This window comes from Peromyscus eremicus, chromosome 2, assembly GCF_949786415.1.
Source record: "Peromyscus eremicus chromosome 2, PerEre_H2_v1, whole genome shotgun sequence".
Classification (NCBI taxonomy): domain Eukaryota; kingdom Metazoa; phylum Chordata; class Mammalia; order Rodentia; family Cricetidae; genus Peromyscus; species Peromyscus eremicus.
The window spans coordinates 145815148-145832974 of NC_081417.1; the positions used below are offsets into that span (position 1 = coordinate 145815148).

Genomic DNA, 17827 nt, shown 5'->3' on the forward strand with positions numbered 1-17827 from the left:
TAAACTAACATCGATCCAGGTAGACATATTTAAATGAGATCATACAAACTGGCAAAGCTAACTTGAGATGCTAGACATCGGAGTAGTGGTTACCCGGGGAACAGGGGAGTATGCATTAGGAAGGATCACCGCATAACCTGTGGGCTCAGTGTTAACCTGGATGATGCTTATATAGGGGAAAATCAGATGATTAATAGAGAGGAGATGATTAATAGAGACAGATCAGTCAGGGTTCTCTAGAAGAACAGAACCAATAGGATGAATATATGTATATATACACACACACACACATATATATACATATATAGGAATTTATTGAGTTAGGTTACATTAAAATAATAATAATAGAGCTGGGAGGTGGTGCTGCACATCTTTAATTCCAGAACTAGGGAGGCAGAGGCAGACGAATCTCTGGGTTCAAGGCCAGCCTGGTCTACAGAATGAGTTCTAGGACAGCCAAGAGAAACCCTGTCTTGAAAACAACAACAATAATAACAGGTCTCTCACACCTGAAGGGCAGAGAACATGGTAGTTACTTGATCCTTGAGACTGGGTGCCCCAGCAGTTAGTGGTGTAGTCCCACAGTGGCTGTCACAGTCCAGTGGCAGACCACCCAGTACTTACTCAGTCCTGGACAGTGGCTGGTCCTTTGTCCACAGTGGAAGCCTGGAAATGCCGGTTCTTTTATCAGCAAAGGAATCAGCAGCAGCAGGGGGGAAGGCTGGGTGAGCAAGAGGCAAATAAGCTTCCTCCTGCCTGTCTCTTGTCTCTGGGTTAATACCAGTAGGTGCCTCCCACACTCAGAGGTGGGTCTCCCCACATCAACCAGCAATTAAGAAAATGACCCTAGTCGGGTGGTGGCAATGCAAGCCTTTAATCTGAGCACTTGGGAGGTATAGGAAGGCGGATCTCAGTGAGTTCGAGGCCAGCCTGGTCTACAAATCGAGTTCCAGGACAGCCCAGCCAGGACTACACAGAAAAACACTGTCTCTAAAAACCAAAAAAAAAAAAAAAGAAAAAGAAAAAGAAGAAAGAAGAAATGCCCCTTATGGAGATAATCCCTCAATTGAGGATCCCCTCTTACAAGATGATTCTAAACTAACCATCACGGATAGATGATAGAGTATTCATGTGGGGCTCTACACTACTTTAAAAAGGCACTAAATACTTGATAGAAAGAACTAGGTGATATTTTCCTTGACAATGTTTTGTTGGCTGGATGTGGAGGTGCACACTTTTGATCCCAGCACTCGGGGGACAGAGGCAGGCAGATATCTGTGAGTTCAACATAGGGAGTTTCAGGCCTGCCAAGACTACATGGTGAGACCCTGTCTCAACTCCCCTCACTCCCCCTCAAAAAGAAAGTTTTGTTGTTGTTTTATCCAACCCTGAATCACTATGATTCAGAGTCACATCTTGGGACTTCCTCAGGCCCTGTCAAGGCCTGCTTTCCCTCTTAGGCCCTTGCTCAGCCTTCTGGAACTTGTCCTTGGACAGTGAACTCTGTGACCCCAAACACTGTGCCAGACACTTCACCAATATTCTGTTTAGCACATCTAGGGTCAAGGTTCAAGCTCATATACAGGTAAGGAAGTAAAGGCTCAGAGAGGGTAAGACACGTGGCTGGGGTCACCGAATTTTAACTTCCTTCCAGCCTTCCCATGCACTCGAGAGCAGTCATGGTGTGAAATGGTTCATTCCCTTTTAAATGTTTTAGAGGGCTGAGAGGCTACAGCTGAGTTAGTAGAGTGCCTGCCTAACATGCATAAAGCCATAAAGCCCTGGGTTCTATTCCCAACCAACACTGCAAAAAACCGGACTTGACGGCACACTCTGTGATCCCAGCTCTTCCGAGGTGGAGGCAGGAAGATCAGGAGTTCAAGGTCACCCTCAGCTACACAGTGAGTGTGAGGCTAGCTAAAGACACAGCTACTGCCCGTGGGGACTGGATATCCCCTGGGTTGTGTCAAAGGACACCCTGGGGGTTCTTACAGTGGCAGCCCTGGGCTGAGGTTTCTGCTACCTTGGTTTAAGGTCACGTGGACGTTAGCCTTGGCACAAAAGCAAACTGGAACAGGGGCATTTCAGGACTGCTCCCCTGTGATGTCCACAGGGACCTGCTACCCAGCTACCATCCTACCAAAAGCCGTTTGGATCCATCCTCCCCGCTGAGACTCAGCTGGCACAGGCTTTGCGGGTTTGAACAGTGGTACCCACCCGCCTGTCAGGCCAGGCGGGGCTAGTGGGCTTTGCCTGCCCTGCTCCCTGCATTAGGGACAGACACCCCTCTCTCCCCCTGGCCTGATTCAAACATGGACTACTTGGCTTGATACCAAATGGGTTCCAAATGAGTCCTTGTAGGGCAGAGGCCTTGGGAATCTTTCACACAGTAAGAACTTGGTAAATGCTCATTGGGATAAAAATGAAAACAAAGGGCCCTTCAGTGAGTGATTTCCACGACCCCACACACCTGGTGTTGGGGATCAAACCAGGACTTTGCAAATGCTAGACAAACCTGCTACTGAGCCCCATCCCCCACCATTGGTGATTTTTTTTTTCCCCCTGGGACATAGGTTCCCTTAACACAGACAGGTCTGAAATTCACTATGTAGCTGAGGCTGGCCTTGAACTTCCAAATCCTCCTGCCTCAACCTTCTGAGTGCTAAGGTTACAGGGGTGCACTATCACACCTAATTTATGTATGTAGTAGTTGGGGGTCAGACTCAGGGCTTTGTGCCAACTGGGCCACACACCAGGTTCCATGGGTGTAGTTATTTTAAGCATTATTTATTTACTTGTATTTTATGTACATTTGGCATTTTGCCTCCAAGTATGTCTGTGTGAGGGTGTCAGATGCCCTGGAACTGGAGTTACGGACAGGTGTGAGTCGCCATGTGGGTGCTGGAAACTGAACCCTGGTCCTCTGGAAGAACAGCCAGTGCTCTTAACCACTGAGCCATCTCTTCAGCCCCCCCCCCCCCCCCCCCGTATACTTTTAATATACCCTGAATGGTTCTAGAAGATTCTCCATCAAAGGTCCTGGCAATGACCAACTTCCTTGTTGCATCTGACTTGTGTTCATGAATTCTGCTCTTACTGACCTTCCCAGGCATTGCCTCCACCCTACACTCGAAGTCACCAAGGCACAGAGCACATCCCGGGTCCCACTGTCAGGATGTGGCTGAGTCAAGCCTTTTAACCGCCTTATTTCAGGATCTTGCCGCCTCCCGCTGCCGCTTGGCGCAGGTCTGAAATGCCATGGCCGGCCCACTAATTTTTGAATTGAACATGTCCATGCATTGAGCACTCACCTACCAAGCATAGCCTGTCTAGACGCAACGACACACCGAGTTCCCCCATATATCGTCACTCCTGGTCCACTTCCCCATGTCCTTCTCTTAACGTTCCCTCACATCCTTCCGCCTCACGAACAGCAACAGTGAAGACCGGGGAGGTTGTGTCCAGCTGGAGAACATGGCCTTCCATCTAGGCCAGCGGGGGCTTGAACCTCATGTTTGCTACCAGGAGGTAGTAGTGGCCATCCTTCCAGCTCTCTTGTACATGATGAGGGACATTGTGGTAACCTAGCACTACCCGTTGGAGGACTGACCTTTAACCTCAGGCATCTTATCAGCATCTGGATCTCAGCTTGGTTAAATCCTAGGGAGAAGAGGCTTCAGGGGAAAGGAAAAGGCCCAACTCAGTGCCACCTCCCCCAGGAAGCCCTTCATGATAAGTCCAGTTGGCACAGCTGTCTCAGGAAACCCTGTCTCTCTCCAGCCAAACCAGAAGCACTTTGAAGAGAAATGGTTTTCTCAGCTGGGCATGATGGCGCACACCTTTGATCCCAGCGCTCGGGAGGCAGAGCACTCGGATCTCTGTGAATTCGAGGCCAGCCTGGTCTATAGAGGAGATCCAGGACAGGCACCAAACTACGTGGAGAAACCCTGTCTCAAAAAAACAAAAACAAAAAAACAAAACAAAACAAAAGGTTTTCTCTACCCAAATCCCCACACTGAGCCTGCACATTTGTCCAGGGGAGGAAGGATTTGACAGTCTTCGTGACGCCAGCCTCTACTCATGAATTGCCTCTTCAAGTGCCTACCAGTCTTTGTGTTCAGTAGATACACTTACACAGACTTCCTTCTAACCCTCCCCGGGAAACAAATATGGTCATCCAAATTTTACTGGTGGATGCTTTGTGGGATGAAGTAGCTGCTTGGGTGGTAGAGCTGGGACGGGAAGCCAGGCTTATTCTACTTCCAAACTTCCAAACCCAGGCTCCACCCAGAGGAGAGAAATGGGATCGTGGCGGGCCGGCAGGCACAGCGCGCCCTCTATGGAGCATCTGAGGGTGCTGACAGAGGAAAAGAAGTGTAGGGTTGGGCTGGAGAGATGCCTCAGAGGTTAAGAGCACTGGCTATTCTTCCAGGAGATCTGGGTTCAATTCCCAGCACCCCCATGGCAGCTTACAACTGCCACTCACACAGACATACCTGCTGACAAAATACAAATGCACCTAAAAGTCATTAAAAAAAAACCCCAAAAACATGGGGTTGAGGGTGAAATATAGAAATATAGACAGCGGTGTCCCTGGGGGAAGAAGCAGCCACTTTGAATCCCAGTGACATTTGTAGAAGAGGCTTGGAGCCTCCCTGTACCATGGATGTGTGCAAAGAAAACTCAGACCACAGGTGCAGTCCCAGTGAGGGACAGGGCAGGAGACCCCCACTCTGTTGCAGCAGCCCTCCTGTGGGGGAGACGTGATGAATGAGAGGGACTCTTCCTCACAGGGTCTCTCTCTCTCCTCCCTCCACTCCCTATCCCCCAGCATCCGGAAAGCCACCATGAGCACGATGCCTGTGCTCATCTCAGCCGGTGCCGTCCTTGGGAAGGCCAACTTGGTGCAGCTGGCCGTGATGGTGCTGATGGAGACAGCGGCCTTCGGAGCCACCAGATTTGCTGACAAGCAGGTCTTCCAGGTGAGTCCCAGGGCTGCGAGGGGGCTGTGGAGAAGGTGGGGAGGCGGGACACTGCTCCACCTGGAGGAAGTTCTGGAGTTTTAAAAATAAAGATAGGCCCCAAATGGAGCTGAATGTGGTTAGACTCCACTGAACGTTAAACACAGCAAGTGAAGGCCTTGAGAGTCACAAGATTATTATGGGATGCATACATAAGATGAATTCCCGGAGTGTATTAGCCAGAGTGGCTTACAGGCTGTAGTCCGACTATTCCAACAGTGACTGTCTCCTGACAGAAAGTGCAAGAATTTAGTAGTTTTTCCGTCCATGAGGCTGGATGTCTCGGCTGGTCTTCATTACAGGTGTTCTGCCTGCACATATGCCCACATGCCAGAAGAGGGCACCAGATTTCATTACAGGTGGTTGTGAGCTACCAGTAATGAAATATGGGTGCTGGAAATTGGACTCAGGACCTCTGGAAGAGCTGCCAGTGCTTTAACCTGAGCTGTCTTTCCAGGCCCCTTTGGTTGGTCTCTGTTGCTGTGATAAACACCATGACCAAAGCAACTTGGGGCAGGAAGGGTTTATTCCAGTTTACGGCTTACAGTCCATCATAAAGAAAAGTCAAGGCAGGAGCTCAAGGCAGGAACTGAAGCAGAGGTCATGGAGGGGTGCTGCTTACTGGCTTGTTCACCTTGCTTTCTTATAGAACCCAGGGCCACGTGGCAGATGTGGCACCACCCACTGTGAGTTGGGCCCTTCTACATCACTTCCTGTCACCTGTACCTCCCTATTCACATCTTGAATGGCCCCCACCAGGGTCCCGTTATACTGTCTTGGTTTCTACAGTTATTTCATGCTGTATACACAGATCTGAAGTTTTGAATCTAGGAATCAAAAATAGTATACCATGGTTCTTGCCAATAATTCAAAGACATAAAATATAGCAAAGGGGGATAGGGAATGCTACAAAATTCTATTGACTACCTTTAAATTTTTGTTGAATACCCAGAGCATTGAGGTATCCCACTTTAAAAAAGACTGGTGTGACATTATTGTTATTTGTTGCTAAAACACACAATTCTATATTCATTGAATTAGCATGATTTTGTCTTGGTAGTAGCATATTATTGAAAAGATACAGTAACATAAAAATTATATATCAAATAAAAAATTAATTCTGAGTGATTCCTTTAAGAGAGCTGACATTGGAAATGTACATTTTAAACCCCCACAAAATATTTATGCACTTTAACCATCCATGTTAGTGGCACAGTGGAGTCCAAGGAATCAGATGTAATATCTATTGAGAAGAATTAATAGGAGGGTTATGACAGAGAAGTGTGCTTACTAATGTAGGATTCTGTTTCAGTATCTAATCAAGAAATGCACAGGCCAATCCAGTGGGGGCATTTCCTCAACTGAGGCTCCCTCCTCTCTGATGACTCTAACTTGTGTCAAGTTGACAAAAGACTAGCCAAAAGGGGAGGGGAAGGGAGGGAGGGAGAGATGAAGGGGGGGGGAGGGAGGGAGAGAGAGAGAGAGAGAGAGAGAGAGAGAGAGAGAGAGAGAGAGAGAGAGAATAAATGTTGGTGGCCTCTTTGAGGTGGAAGACATTTGTTCACTGTTCATGTCTCCTCAGACAAAGATCCTACAGAAGGCCTTGTCTAGAGAGAGAAGAGAAGCAGGGAAATGGAACAGATATTGGGGTACAGATATTGGGGTACAATATGAGGGCAAGGGGAGCTGTTTACTTAAGAGGGGTGATGCTTGCACATCACTTAGAATAATGTGGGAAAACTGATAACACAGAAAGAGGAACCGGAAGCGTCACATCTCTGAGGCAGAGAGGGAAAGGGTTTGTTTAGTACTTTCACGTGCGGGGAGGTGTGTGTGGGGGGACAAGATGGTCTGCCAGCTCTGTGGTGGGGCCCACCCACAAGGCAGTCAGTCTCCTGGAGGGAGAAAACTTGCTTGGATGTCCTCAGGACGACACAAGGTCACGTCAGCCGCAGGGTGAGGGTGGGGAGGAGGGTGAGATGCGGCCATCCACAAGCCTGAAGAGCAGGCTGGAGAGGTGTGTTCAGATGGCAGGTCATCTTCCATGCATGGCCCTGAAAGGTCACAGTGCTGGTGCCTAGGCCCTGTGCAGCTGCTCTAGGACATATGTGGAGGAAGGAGAGGATTGGGGTACTGCCAGGGGAGAAGCCAGGGTCCAAGAGCATCGGGAGATGGGGCTGCCTGCAGAGCCAAGAGTGGAACAGGGAACCAGAGCACAGAAGGAAGGGGCGCCCCTCAGAGTCAGGGGAATTTAATAGAAGAATCTCCAAGTCCAGAAAGTGCAGCTAGACTCCAAAAGTGACTAGAAAGGGACAGGAGAAAGCTCTGAGGCCCCAGATGCCTGCGTCTTTCGGGCACATTCCTCCCAGAACAGTAGCCTGCTTTCTCTTTACTCAAGAAGAGTTCCATCTGCTCCACTCTTTCCTTTGTCACGAGGACCCAGGTCCTGTACGGGAAACATACTTCTGCCTCAGTGTCAGTTCTAGAGAAGGGACAGAGGGACAGGGCATGTGCTGTGGTGGCCTCGGGTCCAGCCAGCTGCTACTGACAAAACAGTCCTCACAGTGAAACGCAGTCATCAAGACAGGGTACGGCCAGATGTGGCACACACCTGTAATCCCAGTACTGGGAAAGTGAGGACAAAAGGATCAGAAGTTCAAGGTCATCTTTGACCAGATAGTAGTATGAGGTTAACCTGAGCTACAAGGGCCTTGTCTCAAAACACAGCAAATGAGAAACAAAACAAAACAAAAACAAAAACAAACAAACAAAAAACAGGGAGAGAGAGCTCAGTGAATAAAAATGCTTGTTGTTAAAAACAAAACAAAAAACAAACAAACAAACAAACAAAAAACCACAAGCCTGATGACCTGAGTTTAATCCCTGGAACCCACATAAAAAGTAGGATGCTAGCCGGGGCGGTGGTGGCGCACGCCTTTAATTCCAGCACTCGGGAGGCAGAGCCAGGTGGATCTCTGTGAGTTCAAGGCCAGCCTGGCCTACAGAGCGAGTTCCAGGAAAGGCACAAAGCTACACAGAGAAAAAACCCTGTCTCGAAAAACCAAAAAAAAAAAAAAAAAAAAAAAAGTAGGATGCTGGAGGGCTGGAGAGATGGCTCAGTGTTCTCAAACACTGGCTGTTCTTCCAGAGGTTCCAGGTTCAATTCCCAGCACCCACATGGCAGCTCACAACCACCTGTAACTCCAGTTCCAGGGGATCTGACTCCCTCTTCTGGCCTCTGAGAGTGCTCATATACAAACACAGATATACACACACATAGACATAAATAAGAAAAATAATACTTTTTTTTTTTTGAGACAGGGTCTCACTATGTAGACCAGGCTGGCTTTGAACTCACAGAGATCTGCCTGTTTTTGCCTCCCCAGTGCTGGGTTTAGTGTCCCACTACACCCTAAAAGAAAAAAAAAAATCTTAAAAAAAAAAGGAAAAAGCCAGATATGACATCACTTACCGATAATCCCAGCACTTTTAGGAAGAAAGGAGGTGGGGAGGAATTAGCTGGAAACTTCTGGGCTAGTGAGCCCAGGGCACAGGGCAGAGAAAACAATGAGAGAGACTCTGCCTCAAACAAAGCAGGGGAGAACCTAATCCCAAAGAGCTGTCATCCTCTGACCTCCAAGAACAGGCTGTGTCTGTCTGTTGATGGAATACATTGAATTTAGAGCCTCATAATCACACACTTTCTTCTTCTTCTTCTTCTTCTTCTTCTTCTTCTTCTTCTTCTTCTTCTTCTTCTTCATCATCATCATCATCTCCTCCTCCTCCTCCTCCTCCTCCTTCTTTTTTAATTGTTTGAGACAGAGTTTCTCTATTCAGCCTTGGCTGTTCTAGAACTCACTCTGTAGTCCAGGCTGGCCTCAAACTCACAGAGATCCTCTTGCCTCTGCCTCCCAAGTGCTGGGATTAAAGCTCCCACCACCTGGCTACCTGATTTATTCTTGTGTGATGTCTATAACCTTCTCTTTCTCTCTCTCTCTCTCTCTCTCTCTCTCTCTCTCTCTCTCTCTCTCTCTCTTTTCTTTTTCTTTCAATTATTTATTATTCTTTTATATACATTAGTGTTTTGCCTGTATGTATGTCTGTGTGAGGGTGTCAGATCTTGGAGTTAACAGACAGTTGTTAGCTGCCATGTGGGTGCTGGGAATTGAACTCAGGTCCTCTGGAAAAGCAGTCAGTGCTCTTAATCACTGAGCCATCTCTCCAGCCCTCTCTCTCTCTCTCTTTTTCAAGACAGGGTTTCTCTGTATAGTTTCGGTGCCTATCCTGGATCCCACTCTGTAGACCAGGCTGGCCTCGAACTCATAGAGATCCTCCTGGCTCTGCCTCCCGAGTGCTGGGATTAAAGGTATGTGCCACCACTACCCAACCTCTTTTTGGTTTTTACTTTTTTGTTTTTGTTTTTCTGAGACAGGGTCTCACTCTGAAAGAACGAGACTGCTGGACAGTCTCCAGCCGCAATGTTTTATTTAATTTATTTGTTTATTTGTTTATTTATTTATTTATTTATTTATTTTTTTTTTTGAGACAGGATTTCAGTATATAGCTCTGGCTGTCCTAGAACTCATTCTGTAGACCAGACTGGCCTCAGACTCACAGAGATCAGTCTGCCTCTGCCTCTCAGGTGCTGTGATTAAAGGTGTATGCCACCATGCCCAGCTCAATTTTTTTATATTTGACCAATTGATTGGGGTGTGTGTGTGTGTGTGTGTGTGTGTGTGTGTGTGTGTGTGTCTGAGATAGGGTCTCAGGTCCTAGGCTGGTCTTGAACTCACATGTAATCAAGGCTGTTGTTGAACTTCTGCTCTGCCTGTCTCCACGTTCTGAGTGCTAGGATTACAGACATGTGCCCCACACTCAGTTTATGTGGTGCTGGGGATTGAACCCAGGGCTTTGTGCATGCTAGGCAAGCACTCAATGGAATGAACTATATATGAACTCCAGTTTTAGGTGTACCTGAGACAGGGTCTCCCTTCGTCCTGTAGCGCAGGTTGGCACTAAACTCCCAGCATCCTCTTGCTTCAGTGTGCTGGAAGCAAAGCATGTCCTCTATCTGGTCCTTAGGCGGGAGCTGTGCAGGCTTGCATCTTCATGCATGAGTGAGGGCTCTTCAGCACCATCCACCCATCTGAGAAGTACTTAACCAAGTACCTGTTAGGTACCAAACACTCACGTGACCGTGAGAAAATACAACTTCAGGGAAACTTCTGCTGAGGAAGAAATGATTACCAATAAAAAAAGAAATGGGGAAAAGATGAGTCGTGTTAGGTAGTGACAAATTCTATAGTGAAAATGAAACAAAGGAGGGTTGGTGCAGAGATGTGAGGGGGTGGGTAAGAGACCAGACAGACCCGGAGGAAAGCATCACCAAGCAAATTCCGAGGCCAGGCCTGGAGGGTGTCTGGCGACAGTGGCCAGCTCTGGCAGGGTGTATGGTGGGTTGCATCTGTCCAGAGGCCCATATACTGCTTGTTGCTTACTCCCCAGGGCTGACCACTTCCTCCTCCCTGCCCATCCCCCTCTGCCTGGGGGGTGGCGGGAGGGGGGGATGACGGCATTGTAAACTGTTGAAAAGCCTGAAGTGAGAGAGGGTTGCGGGTGTGAGGAGGTGTGAGCGAGGAGGAGAGAGGGTTTAGGCTGGAGAAAGAGCAGACCTCACAGGGTCTTCCTGCAGGTCATGGAAAGGAGGCTCACTCTGAGTGAGACAGAAGCCACTGGAGGATTCTGAGCTGGGAAGTGGCAGGGTCTGCAGCTGTTTGGAGAATATTCATCAGGGACAAGGGAAGGAACAGGAAGTCCAGCTGGGAGGTTATTGCAGCCATTCGGGATATCTGTGCTTTGGCCAAGGCAGCATGGGGAGTGGGTAAAGAGCTGATCAACTCTGAGTGTTTTTGGAAGACCCTGAAGACAGATTTTACTCTAAACCCACTAAGAATGAAGCTAAGACTTATTACATTTGCTATGCATGAGGCCCGATTAGCATGAACCCAGAGTCTAGCCAGCTGTAGCACGGTGTTACAAGACAAGCTGTATCGCTCCAGACTTAGCTGCCCAAGGGGAGGCCAACTGGGCTGGGCTGGAACGACTCTGAATACCAGGTCAGAGTTCAAACCACGCCCCCGCAGGAAGCATAGCACTTTCTCAGAGGGCAGCAAGGCTGACCTCTTCACACAGGACTAGGACACTCACGGAAGTACTGTGTTCTGTTGTAGGTGGAAGACCACACGATCATGATGCACGGGCACATGTTCGGGGCCTATTTTGGGCTGCTCGTGGCCTGGTGCCTCTCCAGGTCTCTGGCCAGGGGAGTGGATGAGAAGGTCCAGACAGAGAAGGTTCAGATGGCCACAGGCTCCAGTCTGTTTGCCATGCTTGGTAAGGGTAAGAGTGCTGGGGAGGTCTCCTGTCTCAAGTTGTTGAGAACAAACCCTGCTGAGAGAGCTCTCCTTGGCCCTGAGCATCCTGGTCCCTTCCATAAAGCCCTTGGTTTCTAGTAATGTTGTTGAGCTTATATAGCTTTATATATAGTTTATATATAATACATAATGTTACTATATATAAACTTGTTTCCAGTAATGTTGTTGAGCTTATATAGCTTTATATATAGTTTATATATAAAATACATAATGTTACTATATATAAACTTGTTTCTAGTAATGTTGTTGAGCTTATGTAGCTTTATATATAGTTTATATATAAAATATATAATGTTACTATATATAAAGTATATATAATACAATATAGTACATATAACTATATGTATTGTATATAAACTATATAATACATATTATATATAAACTATATTGTTATGTTATATATATGAATCATTATTATATACATAAGCTATATATTATATATAAACTATAAGACATATATAAACATCATATAGTTTATATATAATGTTGTTGAGTTTATATAGCTTTGGATTAAGTATTTCCTTTTAGGGACCTCTCTTGGGTGTGGTTGTGCACACCTTTAATCCCAGTACTTGGGAGGCAAAGGCAGGCAGATCTCTGTGAGTTCAAGGCCAGCCTGGTCTACAGAGTGAGTTCCAGGACAGCCAGGGCTACACAGAGAAACCTTGTCTTGAAAAAAAATTTGTTTTTAGATTTGTGTATGACTGTTTCACCTGCATGATGTGTACTATGTGTGTGCCTTTTGGATCCCCTAGAACTGGGGTCACACATGGTTGTGAGCCACCACAGGTGCTGGAAAGAAAATCCAGGTCCTCTACAAGAGCAGCCAGTGCTCCTAACCACTGAGCCATCTGTCCAGCCTCTGCCTTGCATTTTAAAAGGAAGCATTTGGCCATGGCAGAGCAGAGTGAGGCCTGGTGTCTGTAGATCTCAATGCCCTGGGCCTTACATTCCTTGTCCGGGAAATGTGTCGTCTGTTTCCCACCAACCTGGGACTTCAGAGGGCAGAAGTGACCACTTAGTCATGACACTGGGAAGTGACCAGGCTCACGTGCTAGCTTCAGGCTGGTCCTCCGCTGTCCTGGAGGACAGTGATTTCAGAACAGGACTGTATTCTGGCTAATGGCCTTCTCTGCCCTCCAGGTACCCTCCTCTTGTGGATATTCTGGCCAAGTTTCAACTCCGCTCTGGTGGAATTGACAGATAAAAAGAATGCTGTGCTCAACACCTACTACGCCCTTGCGGTCAGCACAGTGACAGCCACCTCCATGTCAGCCCTGAGTCACCCCCAGGGCAAGATCAACATGGTGAGGAAGGGGCTGCCTATGGGCAGCATGTGTATCTCTGTGCCTAACACACATGGACAGCTCTCCCACAGGGCCTGGGTGTGACATGTGTGTCTGTGCCTAACACACATGTTGACGGCTCTCCCACAGGGCCTGGGTGTGACATGTGTGTCTGTGCCTGTCTGGGGGCTGGTGTGTGTGTGTGTGTGTGTGTGTGTGTGTTTAAATCAACGTTACTATCACGAAGACCCGACTGCAGACCCCATTTCTGCTAGTTGTTGAAACCAACACACCATGAGGAAGAGTCAGCAGAACAAACTAAAATAAAATTAGCCAGTCTTTCTTCTTCCTTCAAGAAATTTTGACCAGTGGTGGTGGCACACACCTTTAATGCCAGCATTTGGGAGGCAGAGGCAGGCAGATCTCTGTGAGTTCGAGGCCAGCCTGGTCTACAGAGTGGGTTCCAGGACTGCACAGTGAAACCCTGTCTTAAAAAAACCAAAAACCAAACAAACAAACAAACAAACAAAAAACAAAACAAAACAAAACCCTCAAAATGAAAATGAAAGAAAGAAGTTTCAAGAATACAGTGAACATAATCAGAAGTTTTCTGTTTTGTTTTGTTTTTTAAAGTCCACTAGTTAGTTCAAGCCATATCAGTACTTTGAGCCTTGATGGCTGCATCTGCCCAGTGGGAATTAAGAGACAATGCAGGATGGGCTGGAGAGATGGCTCAGTGGTTAAGAGCACCAACTGCTCTTCCAGAGGTCCTGAGTTCAATTCCTAGCAACCACGTGGTGGCTCACAACCACTTGTAATGAGATCTGGTGCCCTCTTCTGGCCTGCAGGGACACATGCAGGCAGAATACTGTATACATAATAAATAAATAAATCTTAAAAAAAAAAAAAAAGAGACAATGCAGGAGAGCTACAGAGATGGCCCAGCCATTAAGAGGATTCAGGTTCAGGTCCAAGAATCCACATGTTGGCTCACAACCATCCATAATTCCAATTCCAGGGAATCCAATACCCTCTTCTAATCTCCTTGGGCACCAGGCACACATGTGGAGCTCATACATGCATGCAGGCAAAACACTCATACACATAAAATAAATATATCTTTTTAGAAAGAGAGAATTCAGGGGCTAGGGACATAGCTCAGTCGGTAGAGTGCTTGCCTAGCATGCCCGAGGCCTTGAGTTCAAACCCCAGCACTGTGTCAGCCGAGCATGGTAGTGCCTCACTGTGATCCCAGTACTCACGGGGTAGAATTGGGAGGAACAGGAGTTCAAAGCTATCCTTGACTACATATTGAGTTTGAGGCCAGCCTGGGCTATATACGACCCTGCTTAAAAAAAAAAAAAAGCCGGGCGGTGGTGGCGCACGCCTTTAATCCCAGCACTCGGGAGGCAGAGCCAGGTGGATCTCTGTGAGTTTGAGGCCAGCCTGGGCTACAGAGTGAGTTCCAGGAAAGGCACAAAGCTACACAGAGAAACCCTGTGTAAAAAAAAAAAAAAAAAAAAGGAGGAAAAGATAGGTAATACATGGACAGTACTTATGTGTGTGGGTGCTGGTACTGATACACTGGGGACATTTTGTGGAGAGGGATGGGTGAGAGAGAGACAGAAGTCAGGTTCAGCCAGCCAGAGGCACTGGGAAGAGCTGAGGATGGGGTAGGACTGGAGTCGGGTGGGTTTAGGGGGAACCTGGTCACAGATGACGGGCCCCCAGCACAAGTGAATCACTAGGGGAGGTTGGTGTGCACACAGTGAACTTGGTGGCGACAGGAAGTCTAGGAGCAGACAAGGCAAGGTTGCCTAGGAGACAAAGAGGCAGGTGTCAGGTGAAAGCCCAGAGCTCTAAGGCTGGAACTGAGGGGTCCGAGAAGGCGAGGCTCCTCTGGATCTAGTGGGATGGATGCAGAGTGGAGGTGTGACCCAGGAGCCGGGGACAGCCTATGGGAGCGGAGTGTGGTCATACAGGGGCCCACGCAGCCACATGGTGACGGTGGCTTCCGTGCCAGACCCTGGCCTAACGTCTGACTCAGTGCCTACAAGAGCTCTGGAGGAAGGCTGGCGGCTAAGTGATCTTGCTGTCAACCTGACAACCCAACGTGATCCCGGGTACCATACGGTGGGCGGAGGGAACAGACTCCCAAAAGTTGTCCCGGGTAAGCGCAGGCTCACACCCACACCCACACTAAATAAAATGAAAACAAAACAAGAAAACCTCCAGGGCTGGAGAGATGGCTCAGGGTTAAGAGCAGACACTGCTCTTGTAGAGGACCTGAGTTTGGCTCCCAGGAATCAGTCCCCACTGGGTGGCTCACAAATGCCTGAAACTCCAGCTCTAGGCCATCTAGCACCCTCTTCTGGCGTCTTCAGGTACTGCACCCACAGGCACGATTCCCTCCCCCAACACATACACTTAATTAAAAAAAAAAAAGCCAATGTGGTGGCACACACTTTTAATACCAGAGGCAGAGGCAGGCGAATCTCTGAGTTTGAGCCCAGACTAGTCTACAGAGAAAGTTCCAGGACAGCCAAGGCTATACAGAGAAACCCTGTCTTGGAAAACCAAAAATCAATCAATAAATAAATAAAATTTAAAAAATAAAGACAGGATCTTGGGGGCTGGAGAGATGGCTCAGAAGTTAGGAACACTAGCTCCTTTACCAGAGGATCTGGGTTTGTTTCCAAGCACCCACATGGTGGCTTACAATTGTCTATAACTCCATTACCAGAGGATCTGATGCCCTCTTCTGGCCCTCCACAAGCACCAGACATGCATGGACTGCATAGACATATGTGCAGTAAAACACCTGTACAAAAAATAAAAATAGGCTGTCTGTGAGTTCAAGGCCAGCCTGGACTACAGAGTGAGTTCCAGGAAAGGCACAAGGCTACACAGAGAAACCCTGTCTCAAAAAACCAAAAACAACAAAAAAACAAAACAAAACAAAAAACAAAAACAAAAAATAAAAATAAAAATAAATAAATATTTTTTAAAGTTAAAAAAAAAAAAAGACAGGAGCTTACCCTAGGCTAGCCTTGAACTCAAGGTAGTCCTGGCCTGGCCTCATGAGTGTTGAGATTACAGGTGTGTAACACCACAGCTCAAACTCCATTAAGTGCTCAAGGGTGTGTTAGTAAGGAGTGGCCAGGACGCCCAGTCAGAAGGGCGACTCAGCTTGAGGGAGTCTGTGGATGAAGGTCACCTGGTGTTGATGGACAGGAAGGGATGGCTTCAGGACCTGTGAGCCAGGAAGGCCATTAGGAGGCTGCTCCTGGCCAATGTGCTGGAAGATTGTGGACAAGAGACTGCCCTCTCTGAGCCTGTCTTCACCCGCCCATAACCTGTTTCTTTGCAGGTTCATATCCACAATGCAGTCCTGGCAGGAGGCGTGGCTGTGGGTGCCCCATGTTCCCTGATTCCTTCTCCTTGGATTGCCATGGTGCTGGGCCTCACAGCTGGGCTGATCTCCATTGGGGGAGCCAAGTGCCTGCCGGTAAGGAACTGGACAGTTACTGTCTTAGGGTTTCTATTGCTGTGAAAAGACACCCTGACCATGGCAACTCTTACAAAGAAAATATTTGATTGGGGTGGCTCACTTACAGAGGTTCAGTCCATTATCATCATAACGGGAAGCATGGAGGCGTGCAGGCAGATGTGTGCTGGAGTAGTAGCTGTGAGTCCTACATCTCCCAGGCAACAGGAAATAAACTGAGACACCTGGCGGTATCCTGAGCATAGGAAACCTCAAATCCCACCCCCACAGTGACACACTTCCTCCAACAGGGCCATATCTACTCCAACAAAGCCACACCTCCCAATAGTGCCACTCCCCTTGGGGACCATTTTCCTTCAAACCACCACAGCTACCAACCTCTGCTTTGCCTCAGAGCAGTGTATCTAGGTCACGGTGGGTCACAGGTGCACGAAGCAGGTAGTGACACTTTCCTAGGTCAGGTACAAAGCCGGTATGTTAACGACTAAGCTAGGTGAGCACACTCAGGGAAGACACCTCTGTTGCTGCAGCTTCCAAGCTGCCTCTGTTCTCAGATAAAACTTTATGACACAGCAGAGCATGCCCAGAGGCATTTCCATCCACCATTTTAATCTTTAAGAAAATTAAAATCGCACTTATTTGTTTGTTTGTTTATTGTGAGTACCAGTAAAAGTCAGAGGACAATTTGAGCAAGTCTGTTCTCTACTTCTGCCATGTGGGTCCTGGGAATTGAACTCAGGACATCAGGTTTGGCAGCAAGTGCCTTTCCCTCCGAGTCACCTCCCAGCCTTGATTATCAGTTTCAACCCAAAGAAGAACTTACCAGCAGTTCGATTTGATCAAAGCTAAGGCTCTCTGCTTTTCATCTGCAGTGGGAAGAAATGTCTCTTGTGTCTTCTGACTATGAAACCCGGAGATAAAAGCAGTTGTTACACAGTGAAGAATGTGTCATAAGGCGACATGTTCCCATTGGGCTCAAGTCCTGTCTCAGTGATTGTGTCTATCGCTGTGATAAAACACTGACCCAAAGCAACCCGGGGAGAAGGGGTTTATTGCAGCTTACAGTTGGTAGTCCACCATCCAGAGAAGGCAGGGCAGGAATTCGAGGCAGAAGCTGGTGGAGAGGCCATGGAGGGGTGCTGCTTACTGGCTTGCTCCCCATGGTTTGCTTATAGAACCCAGGGCCACCTAGAGGTGGCACCACCCACAGTGAGCTAGACCCTCTCACATCAATTATCAGTCACAAAACCACCCTGAAAGGCTTGCCTATGGGCCAGTCTGGGGCGGGGATGGGGGGAACAATTTCTCAACTGAGGTTCCCTCTTCCAAAACGACTCTAGCTTGTGTCAAGTTGACATGAAGCTAGCCAGCACAGTCCCTTGATGTCTTGGTGCCTCAGTTCCCTTGACTCTTTTTTAAAGATTCATTTATTTATGTGCATTTGTTTTGCCTGTGTGTATGTCTGTGTGAGGGCGTCGGATCCCCTGGAACTGGAGGTACAGACAGTTGTGAGCTGCCATGTGGGTGCCAGGAACTGAACCTGGGTCCTCTGGAAGAGCAGCCAGTGCTCCCAAGTGT

General features: G+C 47.9%; 1 protein-coding gene across 2 annotated transcripts in view; it reads left to right on the top strand.

Annotated features, from left to right (window-relative positions):
• The window catches only part of LOC131905218 (blood group Rh(D) polypeptide-like), a 36015-nt gene that overhangs the window by 10412 nt on the left and 7776 nt on the right, over window positions 1-17827 (top strand). Inside the window, exons 3-7 of one of the 2 annotated variants that reach the window (XM_059256181.1) lie at window positions 2001-2012; window positions 4832-4982; window positions 11252-11414; window positions 12599-12762; window positions 16112-16249. In XM_059256181.1, the coding sequence (XP_059112164.1) occupies window positions 2001-2012; window positions 4832-4982; window positions 11252-11414; window positions 12599-12762; window positions 16112-16249 (628 nt within the window). The remainder of the gene's footprint in view (window positions 1-2000; window positions 2013-4831; window positions 4983-11251; window positions 11415-12598; window positions 12763-16111; window positions 16250-17827) is intronic. The other variant, XM_059256182.1, reaches the window with a different exon arrangement.